The sequence below is a fragment of the Scardinius erythrophthalmus genome, assembly GCF_964197995.2.
Source record: "Scardinius erythrophthalmus genome assembly, chromosome: 9".
NCBI lineage: Eukaryota > Metazoa > Chordata > Actinopteri > Cypriniformes > Leuciscidae > Scardinius > Scardinius erythrophthalmus.
Genome location: NC_138229.1, coordinates 48,823,170 through 48,842,703, shown reverse-complemented (window position 1 = coordinate 48,842,703; position 19,534 = coordinate 48,823,170). Strand labels below are relative to the sequence as shown.

Below are 19,534 nucleotides of genomic sequence, written 5' to 3'. Positions count from 1 at the left end.
AGGCGGTCGGGGCAACGCGAAAAGTTCATCTGGCGGCCAGGGCGGAGACTTTCCCTCGGGCGGCCAGGGCGGAGACTTTCCCTCGGGCGGCCAGGGCGGAGACTTTCCCTCGGGCGGCCAGGGCGGAGACTTTCCCTCGGGCGGCCAGGGCGGAGACTTTCCCTCGGGCGGCCAGGGCACAGAAACAGACACCGGCTCAGGAACTGGAACAGACACCACCGGCTCAGGCACAGGAACTGGCATCACCGGCTCCGGCACTGGAACTGGCACCAACGGCTCCGGCACTGGAAGTGGCACTGGAACTGGCACTGGAACTGGCACCACCGGAACAGGCACTGGAACTGGCACCACCGGAACAGGCACTGGAACTGTCACCACCGGCTCAGGCACTGGAACTGGCACCACCGGCCCAGGCACTGGAACTGGCACCACCGGCCCAGGAACAGACACCACCGGCCCAAGTGTGTGCGTAGCCCACACACACCACATGGCTGTGGCCATAATGGCCAGTGTCGCGGTCACTGAGGGCTCAGGAACAGACGCCACCGGCTCAGGCTCAGGAACAGACACCACCGGCTCAGGCTCAGGAACAGACACAGGCTCGACGGCGGCCATCTTGTCACGGGACACAGGCTCGGCAGGTGTGACGTGAACAGGCTCGGCGGCGGCCTTCTTGTCCGAAGACACAGGCTCGGCAGGCGTGACGTGAACAGGCTCGGCGGCGGCCATCTTGTCCGAAGACACAGGCTCGGCAGGCGTGACGTGAACAGGCTCGGCGGCGGCCATCTTGTCCGAAGACACAGGCTCGGCAGGCGTGGGTGGAGCCGGCAGGACGAGCAGCTCGGGGACGACTTCCGGGACAACGGCGGGCTGCTTGGGGACGGCCTCCGGGACGATGGCGGGCTGCTCGGGGACGGCCTCCGGGTCATTGGGGAGGCCGGAGGTCTTCCTCCGCCATCTTCGATGATGAGGTGCAGGTTCAGGTCTGGACGGAATTAATGGCGTATGGAGCTCTGGGCTGGGCAGCGGCGATGCATTCTCTGGGCTGGGCAGCGGCGATGCATTCTCTGGGCTGGGCAGCGGCGATGCATTCTCTGGGCTGGGCAGCGGCGATGCATTCTCTGGGCTGGGCAGCGGCGATGCATTCTCTGGGCTGGGCAGCGGCGATGCATTCTCTGGGCTGGGCAGCGGCGATGCATTCTCTGGGCTGGGCAGCGGCGATGCATTCTCTGGGCTGGGCAGCGGCGATGCATTCTCTGGGCTGGGCAGCGGCGATGCATTCTCTGGGCTGGGCAGCGGCGATGCATTCTCTGGGCTGGGCAGCGGCGATGCATTCTCTGAGAAGGACATGACAGCCGGCTGCACGTGCACGGGCTTCGGAACCTTGGCTGGTTGCACGGGCCTTGGGATGACCACCGGCTGAACGGGCTTCGGGATCACGGACACTGTCTCGGGATCGAGGTCAGGACCGGGAAACTTCCTCCTCCTCTGCCGTCTCTGATGGCGAGTGGACGACTCTTGACTGGGTGGAGCCCGTGGCGGAGGAATTTCGGCATCGAAAGGTGGCCAGACCGAGTGATGGGACTGGACCTCCTCCCGACCCTCCCCGCCTCCTCTACGACCACCCCGAGTTCCACGGAACTTGGCCAAGCGGGTCCCCTTGAAGGACTCTTCATGGCGGGGGGCGTGGTCCGACACAAAACTCTCTGTGGGCTGAGGCTCAGGGGGTTTGACGATGAACCTTTCGTCTGTCTTCCGAGCCCACAGAGCAAAACACTCAAAAATGTTCATCCTGGGTTGGGACTCACTGAAAGACGGTTCTGGTGGTGGTTGTCTCCGCTCACCTCTTGCAGTGGAGAAATGGCGACGGGAACTCATACTGCTTGGATCTTCTTGAGGTGGATCAATCTGTCACGAACCGCACAAGGATGAAAGCAGACGGGATCCAAAATGCAGCAAGATGAGTTTTAATAGGGTAATCCAAAAACGAAGTCAAGACAGGCAGGGTTCAATATCCAGGAAATCAATACAAAACAATAAACAGGCAAGGCAGGAAAACACAAGAACAGAAGCGGCGTGACATACAACATTGATCCACAAAGAACACAAGACAAACAGGGCATTAAATACATGCATGATGAGGGGAAAACGAGAGACAGCTGGTGATTACAATTACTAACACCTGGGTGTGATACACAGACAGGAATTGTGGGAGATGAAGTTCATGTGCATGACACCGTGGGGAAAAGGAGGACATCTAGTGGATACACGTGGAACACAACCAGACACTGTGACACCCGACCCCTGACTTAGATGAATCATGCCGAGGATATAATACACATTTTATCTGTCATTTTGAAACCTTCTTTTTAAACTTCTTTTCAACAACTTTAACTCTCTGATTATTTGCCGACCATATTGTCAAAAGGTTAGTACATTCTTATATTACTTTGGTTCTACACTCACAAGCAAGTGGTTCATTTTAAACCCTCTCACTAACTATAGAAACTCTATCTGTAGAAATCTATGGATGAACCCAATGATTCACTGATTAACTGTTCACGGGTTCATTTGCCCCTATAATCTTTAAACTAATGCGGTTGCTGTCGCAGTGGAGGAACTGGACTCAGATACACTGGACTCGGATACACTGGACTCGGATACACTGGACTCGGATACACTGGACTCTGTTACACTGGACTCAGATATTCTGGACTCAGATACACTGGACTCAGATACACTGGACTCGGATACACTGGACTCGGATACACTGGACTCGGATACACTGGACTCAGATATACTGGACTCAGATATACTGGACTCAGATACACTGGACTCAGATACACTGGACTCAGATACACTGGATACACTGGACTCGGATACACTGGACTCGGATACACTGGACTCGGATACACTGGACTCGGATACACTGGACTCGGATACACTGGACTCGGATACACTGGACTCAGATACACTGGACTCAGATACACTGGATACACTGGACTCAGATACACTGGACTCAGATACACTGGATACACTGGACTCAGATACACTGGACTCAGATATACTGGACTCAGATACACTGGATACACTGGACTCAGATATACTGGACTCAGATACACAGGATTCAGATACACTGGACTCAGATACACTGGACTCAGATACACTGGACTCGGATACACTGGACTCGGATACACTGGACTCGGTTACACTGGACTCAGATATACTGGACTCAGATACACTGGACTCAGATACACTGGACTCAGATACACTGGATACACTGGACTCGGATACACTGGACTCGGATACACTGGACTCGGATACACTGGACTCAGATACACTGGATACACTGGACTCAGACACACTGGACTCAGATATACTGGACTCAGATACACTGGACTCAGATACACTGGATACACTGGACTCAGATACACTGGACTCAGATATACTGGACTCAGATACACTGGACTCAGATACACTGGATACACTGGACTCGGATATACTGGACTCAGATACACTGGACTCGGATACACTGGACTCAGATACACTGGACTCAGATACACTGGACTCAGATACACTGGATACACTGGACTCAGATACACTGGACTCGGATACACTGGACTCAGATATACTGGACTCGGATACACTGGACTCGGTTACACTGGACTCGGATACACTGGACTCAGATACACTGGATACACTGGACTCAGATACACTGGACTCAGATATACTGGACTCAGATACACTGGACTTAGATGTACTGGACTCAAATACACTGGACTCGGATACACTGGACTCAGATACACTGGACTCAGATATACTGGACTCAGAGATACTGGACTCAGATACACTGGACTCAGATACACTGGAATGGACGCAGATACACTGGACTCAGATACACTGGAATGGACGCAGATAAACTGGACTCAGATACACTGGAATGGACACAGATACACTGGACTCAGAGATACTGGAATCAGATACACTGGAATGGACACAGATACACTGGACTCAGATACACTGGACTCAAATACACTGGACTCAGATACACTGGACTCGGATACACTGGACTCGGATACACTGGACTCGGATACACTGGACTCGGATACACTGGACTCAGATACTCTATACTGGACTCAGATATACTGGACTCAGATACACTGGACTCGGATACACTGGACTCAGATACACTGGATACACTGGACTCGGATACACTGGACTCAGATACACTGGACTCGGATACACTGGACTCGGATACACTGGACTCGGATACACTGGACTCAGATATACTGGACTCAGATACACTGGACTCGGATACACTGGACTCGGATACACTGGACTCGGATACACTGGACTCGGAGACACTGGACTCAGATACACTAGACTCAGATACACTGGACTCGGATACACTGGACTCGGATACACTGGACTCAGATACTCTATACTGGACTCAGATATACTGGACTCAGATACACTGGACTCGGATACACTGGACTCGGATACACTGGACTCGGATACACTGGACTCGGATACACTGGACTCAAATACACTGGACTTAGATGTACTGGACTCAGATACACTGGACTCGGATACACTGGACTCGGATACACTGGACTCAGATACACTGGACTCAGATACACTGGACTCAGATATACTGGACTCGGATACACTGGACTCAGATACACTGGACTCAGATACACTGGACTCAGATATACTGGACTCAGATACACTGGAATGGACGCAGATACACTGGACTCAGATACACTGGAATGGACGCAGATACACTGGACTCAGAGATACTGGACTCAGATACACTGGACTCAGAGATACTGGACTCAGGTACACTGGACTCAGATACACTTGATACACTGGACTCGGATACACTGGACTCGGATACACTGGACTAGGATACACTGTACTCGGATACACTGGACTCGGATACACTGGACTTGGATACACTGGACTCAGATACACTGGACTCGGATACACTGGACTCGGATATACTGGACTCAGATACACTGGAATGGACGCAGATACACTGGACTCAGAGATACTGGAATGGACGCAGATACATTGGACTCAGAGATACTGGACTCAGATACACTGGAATGGACGCAGATACACTGGACTCAAAGATACTGAACTCAGATACACTGGACTCAGAGATACTGGAATGGACGCAGATACATTGGACTCAGAGATACTGGACTCAGGTACACTGGAATGGACGCAGATACACTGGACTCAAAGATACTGAACTCAGATACACTGGACTCAGAGATACTGGACTCAGATAGACTGGACTCAGATACACTGGACTCAGATACACTGGACTCGGATACACTGGACTCGGATACACTGGATTCGGATACACTGGACTCGGATACACTGGACTCGGTTACACTGGACTCAGATATACTGGACTCAGATACACTGGACTCAGATACACTGGACTCAGATACACTGGATACACTGGACTCGGATACACTGGACTCGGATACACTGGACTCGGATACACTGTACTCAGATACACTGGACTCAGATACACTGGATACACTGGACTCAGATACACTGGACTCAGAGATACTGGACTCAGGTACACTGGACTCAGATACACTGGACTCGGATACACTGGACTCGGATACACTGGACTCAGGTACACTGGAATGGACGCAGATACACTGGACTCAGAGATACTGGACTCAGATACACTGGACTCAGAGATACTGGACTCAGATACACTGGACTCAGATACACTGGAATGGACTCAGATACACTGGACTCGGATACACTGGACTCAGGTACACTGGACTCAGATACACTGGACTCAGATACACTGGACTCAGATACACTGGATACACTGGACTCAGATACACTGGACTCAGAGATACAGGACTCAGGTACACTAGACTCAGATACAGTGGACTCGGATACACTGGACTCGGATACACTGGACTCAGGTACACTGGAATGGACGCATATACACTGGACTCAGAGATACTGGACTCAGATACACTGGACTCAGAGATACTGGACTCAGATACACTGGACTCAGATACACTGGAATGGACTCAGATACACCGGACTCGGATACACTGGACTCAGGTACACTGGACTCAGATACACTGGACTCAGATACACTGGATACACTGGACTCAGATACACTGGACTCGGATACACTGGACTCGGATACACTGGACTCAGGTACACTGGAATGGACGCAGATACACTGGACTCAGAGATACTGGACTCAGATACACTGGACTCAGATACACTGGACTCAGATACACAGGACTCAGATACACTGGACTCAGATACCCTGGACTCAGATACACTGGACTCGGATACACTGGACTCAGATATACTGGACTCAGATACACTGGACTCAGATACACTGGATACACTGGACTCAGATACACTGGACTCGGATACAGTGGACTCGGATACACTGGACTCAGGTACACTGGAATGGACGCAGATACACTGGACTCAGAGATACTGGACTCAGATACACTGGACTCAGATACACTGGACTCAGATACACAGGACTCAGATACACTGGACTCAGATACACTGGACTCGGATACACTGGACTCAGATACACTGGACTCAGATACACTGGACTCAGATACAAAGGATACACTGGACTCAGATACACTGGACTCAGATATACTGGACTCAGATACACGGGACTCAGATACACTGGATACACTGGACTCAGATACACTGGACTCAGATACACTGGATACACTGGACTCAGATACACTGGACTCGGATACACTGGACTCAGATACACTGGACTCAGATACACTGGACTCGGATACACTGGACTCAGATACACTGGACTCAGATACACTGGATACACTGGACTCAGATACACTGGACTTGGATACCCTGGACTCAGATACACTGGACTCAGATACACTGGACTCGGATACACTGGACTCAGATACACTGGACTCAGATACACTGGATACACTGGACTCAGATACACTGGACTCAGATACACTGGACTCAGATACACTGGACTCAGATACACTGGATACACTGGACTCAGATACACTGGATACACTGGACTCAGATACACTGGACTCGGATACACTGGACTCAGATACACTGGACTCAGATACACTGGATACACTGGACTCAGATACACTTGACTCGGATACACTGGACTCAGATACACTGGACTCAGATACTCTATACTGGACTCAGATATACTGGACTCAGATACACTGGACTCGGATACACTGGACTCGGATACACTGGACTCGGATACACTGGACTCGGATACACTGGACTCAGATACACTGGACTCAGATACTCTATACTGGACTCAGATATACTGGACTCAGATACACTGGACTCAGATACAATGGACTCAGATACACTGGACTCAGATAGACTGGGCTCAGATACTCAGATAGACTGGGCTCAGATACACTGGACTCGGATACACTGGACTCAGATACACTAGACTCAGATACACTGGACTCGGATACACTGGACTCGGACACACTGGACTCGGATACACTGGACTCAGATACACTGGACTCAGATACTCTATACTGGACTCAGATATACTGGACTCAGATACACTGGACTCAGATACACTGGACTCAGATACACTGGACTCAGATACTCTATACTGGACTCAGATACACTGGGCTCAGATACACTGGACTCGGATACACTGGACTCAGATACACTGGACTCAGATAGACTGGGCTCAGATACACTGGACTCGGAGACACTGGACTCAGATACACTAGATTCAGATACACTGGACTCAGATACACTGGACTCGGATACACTGGACTCAGATACTCTATACTGGACTCAGATATACTGGACTCAGATACACTGGACTCAGATACTCTATACTGGACTCAGATAGATTGGGCTCAGATACACTGGACTCAGATACACTGGGCTCAGATACACTGGACTCGGATACACTGGACTCAGAGATACTGGACTCAGATACACTGGACTCAGGTACACTGGACTCAGATACACTGGACTCGGATACACTGGACTCGGATACACAGGACTCAGATACACTGGACTCAGATACACTGGACTCGGATACACTGGACTCAGATACACTGGACTCAGATACACTGGACTCGGATACACTGGACTCAGGTACACTGGACTCGGATACACTGGACTCGGATACACTGGACTCGGATACACTGGACTCAGATACACTGGACTCAGATACTCTATACTGGACTCAGATATAATGGACTCAGATACACTGGACTCAGATACACTGGATACACTGGACTCAGATACACTGGACTCAGATACACTGGATACACTGGACTCAGATACACTGGACTCGGATACACTGGACTCGGATACACTGGACTCAGATACACTGGACTCGGATACACTGGACTCGGATACACTGGACTCGGATACACTGGACTCGGATACACTAGACTCAGATACACTGGACTCAGATACTCTATACTGGACTCAGATATACTGGACTCAGATACACTGGACTCAGATACTCTATACTGGACTCAGATAGATTGGGCTCGGATACACTGGACTCGGATACACTAGACTCAGATACACTGGACTCAGATACTCTATACTGGACTCAGATATACTGGACTCAGATACACTGGACTCAGATACACTGGACTCAGATACACTGGACTCAGATACACTGGACTCAGATACACTGGGCTCAGATACACTGGACTCGGATACACTGGACTCAGAGATACTGGACTCAGATACACTGGACTCAGGTACACTGGACTCAGATACACTGGACTCGGATACACTGGACTCGGATACACTGGACTCGGATACACAGGACTCAGATACACTGGATTCAGATACACTGGACTCGGATACACTGGACTCGGATACACTGGACTCAGATACACTGGACTCAGATACACTGGACTCGGATACACTGGACTCAGGTACACTGGACTCGGATACACTGGACTCGGATACTCTATACTGGACTCAGATATACTGGACTCAGATACACTGGACTCGGATACACTGGACTCAGATACACTGGACTCAGATACACTGGACTCGGATACACTGGACTCAGATACACTGGACTCAGATATACTGAACTCTGATACACTGGACTCGGATACACTGGACTCGGATACACTGGACTCGGATACACTGGACTCAGATACACTGGACTCAGATACTCTATACTGGACTCAGATATACTGAACTCTGATACACTGGACTCGTATACACTGGACTCAGATACTCTATACTGGACTCAGATATACTGGACTCAGATACACTGGACTTAGATACTCTATACTGGACTCAGATAAACTGGGCTCAGATACACTGGACTCGGATACACTGGACTCAGATACACTGGACTCAGATAGACTGGGCTCAGATACACTGGACTCGGAGACACTGGACTCAGATACACTAGACTCAGATACACTGGACTCAGATACACTGGACTCGGATACACTGGACTCAGATACTCTATACTGGACTCAGATATACTGGACTCAGATACACTGGACTCAGATACTCTATACTGGACTCAGATAGATTGGGCTCAGATACACTGGACTCAGATACACTGGGCTCAGATACACTGGACTCGGATACACTGGACTCGGATACACTGAACTCAGAGATACTGGACTCAGATACACTGGACTCAGGTACACTGGACTCAGATACACTGGACTCGGATACACTGGACTCGGATACACTGGACTCGGATACCCAGGACTCAGATACACTGGACTCAGATACACTGGACTCAGATACACTGGACTCGGATACACTGGACTCAGATACACTGGACTCAGATACACTGGACTCGGATACACTGGACTCAGGTACACTGGACTCGGATACACTGGACTCGGATACTCTGGACTCGGATACACTGGACTCAGATACACTGGACTCAGATACTCTATACTGGACTCAGATATACTGGACTCAGATACACGGGACTCAGATACACTGGATACACTGGACTCAGATACACTGGACTCAGATACACTGGATACACTGGACTCAGATACACTGGACTCGGATACACTGGACTCGGATACACTGGACTCAGATACACTGGACTCGGATACACTGGACTCGGATACACTGGACTCAGATACACTGGACTCGGATACACTAGACTCAGATACACTGGACTCAGATACTCTATACTGGACTCAGATATACTGGACTCAGATACACTGGACTCAGATACACTGGACTCAGATACACTGGACTCAGATACTCTATACTGGACTCAGATACACTGGGCTCAGATACACTGGACTCGGATACACTGGACTCAGAGATACTGGACTCAGATACACTGGACTCAGGTACACTGGACTCAGATACACTGGACTCGGATACACTGGACTCGGATACACAGGACTCAGATACACTGGATTCAGATACACTGGACTCAGATACACTGGACTCGGATACACTGGACTCAGATACACTGGACTCAGATACACTGGACTCGGATACACTGGACTCAGGTACACTGGACTCGGATACACTGGACTCGGATACACTGGACTCGGATACACTGGACTTGGATACACTGGACTCAGATACTCTATACTGGACTCAGATATACTGAACTCAGATACACTGGACTCGGATACACTGGACTCAGATACTCTATACTGGACTCAGATATACTGGACTCAGATACACTGGACTCGGATACACTGGACTCAGATACACTGGACTCAGATACACTGGACTCAGATACACTGGACTCAGATACACTGGACTCAGATACACTGGACTCGGATACACTGGACTCGGATACACTGGACTCGGATACACTGGACTCGGATACACTGGACTCAGATACTCTATACTGGACTCAGATATACTGAACTCTGATACACTGGACTCGTATACACTGGACTCAGATACTCTATACTGGACTCAGATATACTGGACTCAGATACACTGGACTTGGATACACTGGACTCAGATACACTGGACTCAGATACACTGGACTCGGATACACTGGACTCGGATACACTGGACTCAGATACACTGGATACACTGGACTCAGATACACTGGACTCGGATACACTGGACTCAGATACACTGGACTCAGATACACTGGATACACTGGACTCAGATACACTGGACTCAGATACAACGGACTCAGATACACTGGACTCAGATAGACTGGGCTCAGATACTCAGATAGATTGGGCTCAGACACACTGGACTCGGATACACTGGACTCAGATACACTAGACTCAGATACACTGGACTCGGATACACTGGACTCGGATACACTGGACTCGGATACACTGGACTCAGATACACTGGACTCAGATACTCTATACTGGACTCAGATATACTGGACTCAGATACACTGGACTCAGATACACTGGACTCAGATACTCCATACTGGACTCAGATACACTGGGCTCAGATACACTGGGCTCAGATACACTGGACTCGGATACACTGGACTCAGATACACTGGACTCAGATAGACTGGGCTCAGATACACTGGACTCGGAGACACTGGACTCAGATACACTAGACTCAGATACACTGGACCTCAGATATACTGGACTCAGATACACGGGACTCAGATACACTGGATACACTGGACTCAGATACACTGGACTCAGATACACTGGATACACTGGACTCAGATACACTGGACTCGGATACACTGGACTCGGATACACTGGACTCAGATACACTGGACTCGGATACACTGGACTCGGATACACTGGACTCAGATACACTGGACTCGGATACACTAGACTCAGATACACTGGACTCAGATACTCTATACTGGACTCAGATATACTGGACTCAGATACACTGGACTCAGATACTCTATACTGGACTCAGATAGATTGGGCTCGGATACACTGGACTCGGATACACTAGACTCAGATACACTGGACTCAGATACTCTATACTGGACTCAGATATACTGGACTCAGATACACTGGACTCAGATACACTGGACTCAGATACACTGGACTCAGATACACTGGGCTCAGATACACTGGACTCGGATACACTGGACTCAGAGATACTGGACTCAGATACACTGGACTCAGATACACTGGACTCAGATACACTGGACTCGGATACACTGGACTCAGAGATACTGGACTCAGATACACTGGACTCAGGTACACTGGACTCAGATACACTGGACTCGGATACACTGGACTCGGATACACTGGACTCGGATACACAGGACTCAGATACACTGGATTCAGATACACTGGACTCGGATACACTGGACTCGGATACACCGGACTCAGATACACTGGACTCAGATACACTGGACTCAGATACACTGGACTCAGATACACTGGACTCAGGTACACTGGACTCAGATACACTGGACTCAGATACACTGGACTCAGGTACACTGGACTCAGATACACTGGACTCAGATACACTGGACTCAGATACACTGGACTCGGATACACTGGACTCAGATACACTGGACTCAGATACACTGGACTCAGATACACTGGACTCGGATACACTGGACTCAGGTACACTGGACTCGGATACACTGGACTCGGATACACTGGACTCGGATACACTGGACTCAGATACACTGGACTCAGATACTCTATACTGGACTCAGATATACTGAACTCAGATATACTGAACTCAGATACACTGGACTCGGATACACTGGACTCAGATACTCTATACTGGACTCAGATATACTGGACTCAGATACACTGGACTCGGATACACTGGACTCAGATACACTGGACTCAGATACACTGGACTCAGATACACTGGACTCAGATACACTGGACTCGGATACACTGGACTCAGATACACTGAACTCAGATACACTGGACTCAGATACACTGGACTCGGATACACTGGACTCGGATACACTGGACTCGGATACACTGGACTCAGATACACTGGACTCAGATACTCTATACTGGACTCAGATATACTGAACTCGGATACACTGGACTCGTATACACTGGACTCAGATACTCTATACTGGACTCAGATATACTGGACTCAGATACACTGGACTTGGATACACTGGACTCAGATACACTGGACTCAGATACACTGGACTCGGATACACTGGACTCGGATACACTGGACTCAGATACACTGGATACACTGGACTCAGATACACTGGACTCGGATACACTGGACTCAGATACACTGGACTCAGATACACTGGATACACTGGACTCAGATACACTGGACTCGGATACACTGGACTCAGATACACTGGACTCAGATACTCTATACTGGACTCAGATATACTGGACTCAGATACACTGGACTCAGTTACACTGGACTCGGATACACTGGACTCGGATACACTGGACTCGGATACACTGGACTCGGATACACTGGACTCAGATACACTGGACTCGGATACACTGGACTCAGATACACTGGACTCAGATACTCTATACTGGACTCAGATATACTGGACTCAGATACACTGGACTCAGATACAACGGACTCAGATACACTGGACTCAGATAGACTGGGCTCAGATACTCAGATAGACTGGGCTCAGATACACTGGACTCGGATACACTGGACTCAGATACACTAGACTCAGATACACTGGACTCGGATACACTGGACTCGGATACACTGGACTCGGATACACTGGACTCAGATACACTGGACTCAGATACTCTATACTGGACTCAGATATACTGGACTCAGATACACTGGACTCAGATACACTGGACTCAGATACTCTATACTGGACTCAGATACACTGGGCTCAGATACACTGGGCTCAGATACACTGGACTCGGATACACTGGACTCAGATACACTGGACTCAGATACACTGGACTCGGAGACACTGGACTCAGATACACTAGACTCAGATACACTGGACTCAGATACACTGGACTCGGATACACTGGACTCAGATACTCTATACTGGACTCAGATAGACTGGACTCAGATACACTGGACTCAGATACTCTATACTGGACTCAGATAGATTGGGCTCAGATACACTGGACTCGGATACACTGGACTCAGATACACTGGACTCAGATACACTAGACTCAGATACACTGGACTCAGATACTCTATAATGGACTCAGATACACTTGGCTCAGATACACTGGACTCGGATACACTGGACTCAGATACACTATACTGGACTCAGATACACTGTGTTTGTGTGTGTGTGTGTGTGTAGGTATCATGTTTACCAGTGAAGACGGGCTGTCCCTGCAGCAGCATAGCTTCAGGAATCACTGTGGTGTAGAAATCCTCAGAGAAACCCGGCTGGCACACGCCAAAACCTCCGACCTCTCCGCCCTCTCCGTCCAGAGACTGCAGAACACAACACACAAACACTCATCAGCACACAAATACTCAGAACACAAACACTCATCAGCACACAAATACTCATCAGAACACAAACACTCATCAGGAGTATATTCCAGTGGCCTGTTGCACAAAGCTGGTTTCAGTTGCTACCCAGGTAAGTTCGAGATTAGTTTGAGCAAACTGTTACCTACTCTCTGAACAGAACCTGCTCCGAAGCAGCTCATGATCCAGGGTTAGTTTACTTCAGTGGTGTTCAGTGTAGAAATACATTATAGCATAGAAAACGTCCTGTTGCAAAAACAAACAAACAAACAAAAAAAAACTCTGAATGCAGATCAACGATGTGTGAGATGTGCTATAATTTAGAATAAAAGAAACATTACTTTGTTTGTAGAAGCGCTTTATATATCGATGTAACTATATATGTAATATTGTGCGCAATCTGTCACGCCCACTGGAGCCTCACAAATAGGGCACACATGTGATAAACACCTCTAAAGTAAACTAACCCCGAACACCTTTGAAGTAAACTAACCCTGAACACCTCTAAAGTAAACTAACCCAGAACACCTCTGAAGTAAACTAACCCCGAACACCTTTGAAGTAAACTAACCCTGAACACCTCTAAAGTAAACTAACCCTGAACACCTTTGAAGTAAACTAACCCTGAACACCTCTGAAGTCAACTAACCCTGAACACCTCTAAAGTAAACTAACCCCGAACACCTCTGAAGTAAACTAACCCTGAACACCACTGAAGTAAACTAACCCTGAAGGCCTCTGAAGTAAACTAACCCTGAACACCTCTGAAGTAAACTAACCCTGAACACCTCTGAAGTAAACTAACCCCGAACACCTCTGAAGTAAACTAACACCGAACGCCTCTGAAGTAAACTAACCCTGAACACCTCTGAAGAAAACTAATCCTGAAAACTAACCCTGAACACCTCTGAAGGAAACTAATCCTGAACACCTCTGAAGTAAACTAACCCTGAACACCACTGAAGTAAACTAACCCTGAACACCTCTGAAGTAAACTAACCCCGAACACCTCTGAAGTAAACTAACCCTGAACACCACTGAAGTAAACTAACCCTGAACACCTCTGAAGTAAACTAACCCCGAACACCTCTGAAGTAAACTAACCCTGAACACCACTGAAGTAAACTAACCCTGAACACCTCTGAAGTAAACTAACCCTGAACACCTCTGAAGTAAACTAACCCTGAACACCACTGAAGAAAACTAACCCTGAACACCTCTGAAGGAATCTAATCCTGAACACCTTGAAGTAAACTAACCCTGAACACCACTGAAGTAAACTAACCCTGAACACCACTGAAGTAAACTAACCCTGAACGCCTCTGAAGTAAACTAACCCTGAACGCCTCTGAAGGAAACTAATCCTGAACACCTCTGAAGTAAACTAATCCTGAACACCTCTGAAGTAAACTAACCCCGAACGCCTCTGAAGTAAACTAACCCTGAACACCTCTGAAGAAAACTAACCCTGAACACCTCTGAAGGAATCTAATCCTGAACACCTTGAAGTAAACTAACCCTGAACACCACTGAAGTAAACTAACCCTGAACACCACTGAAGTAAACTAACCCTGAACGCCTCTGAAGTAAACTAACCCTGAACGCCTCTGAAGGAAACTAATCCTGAACACCTCTGAAGTAAACTAATCCTGAACACCTCTGAAGTAAACTAACCCCGAACACCACTGAAGTAAACTAACCCTGAACGCCTCTGAAGTAAACTAACCCTGAACACCTCTGAAGTAAACTAACCCTGAACACCACTGAAGTAAACTAACCCTGAACATCACTGAAGTAAACTAACCCTGAACACCTCTGAAGTAAACTAACCCCGAACACCTCTGAAGTAAACTAACCCTGAACACCACTGAAGTAAACTAACCCCGAACACCTCTGAAGTAAACTAACCCTGAACACCTCTGAAGTGAACTAACACCGAACGCCTCTGAAGTAAACTAACCCTGAACACCTCTGAAGAAAACTAACCCTGAACACCTCTGAAGGAATCTAATCCTGAACACCTTGAAGTAAACTAACCCTGAACACCTCTAAAGTAAACTAACCCTGAACACAACTGAAGTAAACTAACCCTGAACACCACTGAAGTAAACTAACCCTGAACGCCTCTGAAGTAAACTAACCCTGAACGCCTCTGAAGGAAACTAATCCTGAACACCTCTGAAGTAAACTAATCCTGAACACCTCTGAAGTAAACTAACCCCGAACACCACTGAAGTAAACTAACCCTGAACGCCTCTGAAGTAAACTAACCCTGAACACCTCTGAAGTAAACTAACCCTGAACACCACTGAAGTAAACTAACCCTGAACACCACTGAAGTAAACTAACCCTGAACACCTCTGAAGTAAACTAACCCTGAACACCTCTGAAGTAAACTAACCCTGAACACCACTGAAGTAAACTAACCCCGAACACCTCTGAAGTAAACTAACCCTGAACACCTCTGAAGTGAACTAACACCGAACGCCTCTGAAGTAAACTAACCCTGAACACCTCTGAAGAAAACTAACCCTGAACACCTCTGAAGGAATCTAATCCTGAACACCTTGAAGTAAACTAACCCTGAACACCACTGAAGTAAACTAACCCTGAACACCACTGAAGTAAACTAACCCTGAACGCCTCTGAAGTAAACTAACCCTGAACGCCTCTGAAGGAAACTAATCCTGAACACCTCTGAAGTAAACTAATCCTGAACACCTCTGAAGTAAACTAACCCCGAACACCTCTGAAGTAAACTAACCCTGAACACCTCTGAAGTAAACTATCCCTGAACACATCTGAAGTAAAGTAACCCTGAACACCTCTGAAGTAAACTAACCCTGAACACCTCTGAAGTAAACTAACCCCAAACACCTCTGAAGTAAACTAACCCTGAACACCTCTGAAGTAAACTAACCCTGAACACCACTGAAGTAAACTAACCCCGAACACCTCTGAAGGAATCTAATCCTGAACACCTTGAAGTAAACTAACCCTGAACACCACTGAAGTAAACTAACCCTGAACACCACTGAAGTAAACTAACCCTGAACGCCTCTGAAGTAAACTAACCCTGAACGCCTCTGAAGGAAACTAACCCTGAGCACCACTGAAGTAAATTAACCCTGAACACCACTGAAGTAAACTAACCCTGAACGCCTCTGAAGTAAACTAACCCTGAACGCCTCTGAAGGAAACTAACCCTGAGCACCACTGAAGTAAACTAACCCTGAACACCTCTGAAGTAAACTAACCCTGAACACCACTGAAGTAAACTAACCCTGAACACCTCTGAAGTAAACTAACCCTGAACACCTCTGAAGTAAACTAACCCTGAACACCACTGAAGTAAACTAACCCCGAACACCTCTGAAGTAAACTAACCCTGAACACCTCTGAAGTAAACTAACACCGAACACCTCTGAAGTAAACTAACCCTGAACACCTCTGAAGAAAACTAACCCTGAACACCTTTGAAGGAATCTAATCCTGAACACCTTGAAGTAAACTAACCCTGAACACCACTGAAGTAAACTAACCCCGAACACCACTGAAGTAAACTAACCCTGAACGCCTCTGAAGTAAACTAACCCTGAACACCTCTGAAGTAAACTAACCCTGAACACCACTGAAGTAAACTAACCCTGAACACCACTGAAGTAAACTAACCCTGAACGCCTCTGAAGTAAACTAACCTTGAACGCCTCTGAAGTAAACTAACCCTGAACGCCTCTGAAGTAAACTAACCCCGAACACCTCTAAAGTAAACTAATCCCGAACACCTCTTAAGGAAACTAACCTCGAACACCACTGAAGTAATCTAACCCCGAACACCTCTGAAGGAAACTAACCTCGACCACCACTGAAGTAATCTAACCCCGAACGCCTCTGAAGTAAACTAACCCTGAACGCTGTTCCGGAGCAGGTTATGTACAGAGAGTAAGTTTCTATGGCTACTTACATACCCTGAAAGTTACCTCCATTTTGGAACCGAAAGTTGAAGTTATCCGCTAACTTACACTTTAACATACCCGGATATGTCACATAACCTGCTTTCTGGAATACACCCCAGCACACAAACACAATAAACACTCATCAGCACACAAACAACCAAAAAGCATCAATTGTTTTTGCCAGTTATTCTCCAAGAGATCAAGCTTCACTGTTAGCTGTCACATTTCTACTCAAACATTTACCTGCGAGGCTGCCAGGAGGAGAGAGAGAAGCAAAGCCCGGCCCGGGATGAGCAGCATTGATGTGTTTGATTATGAATCCCTGTGGAGAGCGAGTCTTCCTCGCTTCAGTCTTTATAGAGCGAATGTTTCTGCAGCAGCCCGTCAGTGTTGTGTGTTTGTTGGCTCCTGCGCTGCTACTGAAGCACTGAATCTCCCTCAGAAGCTCTCTGTGTCTCTCTAATTCTCTAACTCTCTGTGTCTCTCCAACTCTCCCTCAGCTCTCTGTGTCTCTCTAACTCTCTGTGTCTCTTCAACTCTCCCTCAGCTCTCTGTGTCTCTCTAACTCTCCCTGCTGGGCTTAGTAGCAGTAGCCTCAAACACTTTCTCACTCTCTCACACACACACACACACACACACACACACACACACACACACACACACACTCTCACTCAATCTCTCTCAATTCAATTCAATTTCAATTCAACTTGCTTTATTGGCATGAACAAAGAAACATGTTGTTGCCAAAGCAGTTTACAGAAAATACATTAAAATACATATCACATATTAAAAAATACAAATACAAATACAAATACATATGGTAGGTGTCACATATATTGTATACAGTGTCATAAACATACAAAATACTACATTACAAAAAAAAAAAAAAAGAATTATACAACAATGTAATAAACCGTTTTTCTTCTTTTTTTTCTCCTTCTTTTCCTTTCCCTTTTCCCTTTCTCTGTTGTTCCTTTTACAATATAATGACTGTACAATCCTAAACCAGTGTAATGTTGTGATCTATGGCTACGTTCACACTGCAGGGCTTAATGCTCAATTCCGATTTTTTGAAAAAATTCGATTTTTTTGCAAGGCCGTTCACATTTCCAATTAAATGCGAACTTTTGTGATCTCCTGTGTGAACGTGAAATGACCCAGAAGTGACCCGCATGCGCAGAAGA

The 19,534-nt window shown here is 47.5% G+C and overlaps 1 protein-coding gene across 2 annotated transcripts in view; it reads right to left on the bottom strand.

The window, feature by feature from the left end:
* LOC308696384 (cadherin-2) overlaps positions 1-18,925 on the bottom strand; it is a 147,397-nt gene extending 128,472 nt beyond the window's left edge. For both annotated transcript variants that reach the window (XM_081375085.1, XM_081375086.1), the window contains exons 1-2: positions 18,594-18,925; positions 14,232-14,355 (exon numbers count right to left, since the gene is read on the bottom strand). In XM_081375085.1, the coding sequence (XP_081231211.1) occupies positions 14,232-14,355; positions 18,594-18,650 (181 nt within the window). In that variant the 5' untranslated portion in view covers positions 18,651-18,925. The remainder of the gene's footprint in view (positions 1-14,231; positions 14,356-18,593) is intronic.
* Positions 18,926-19,534: the final 609 nt, after the last annotated feature.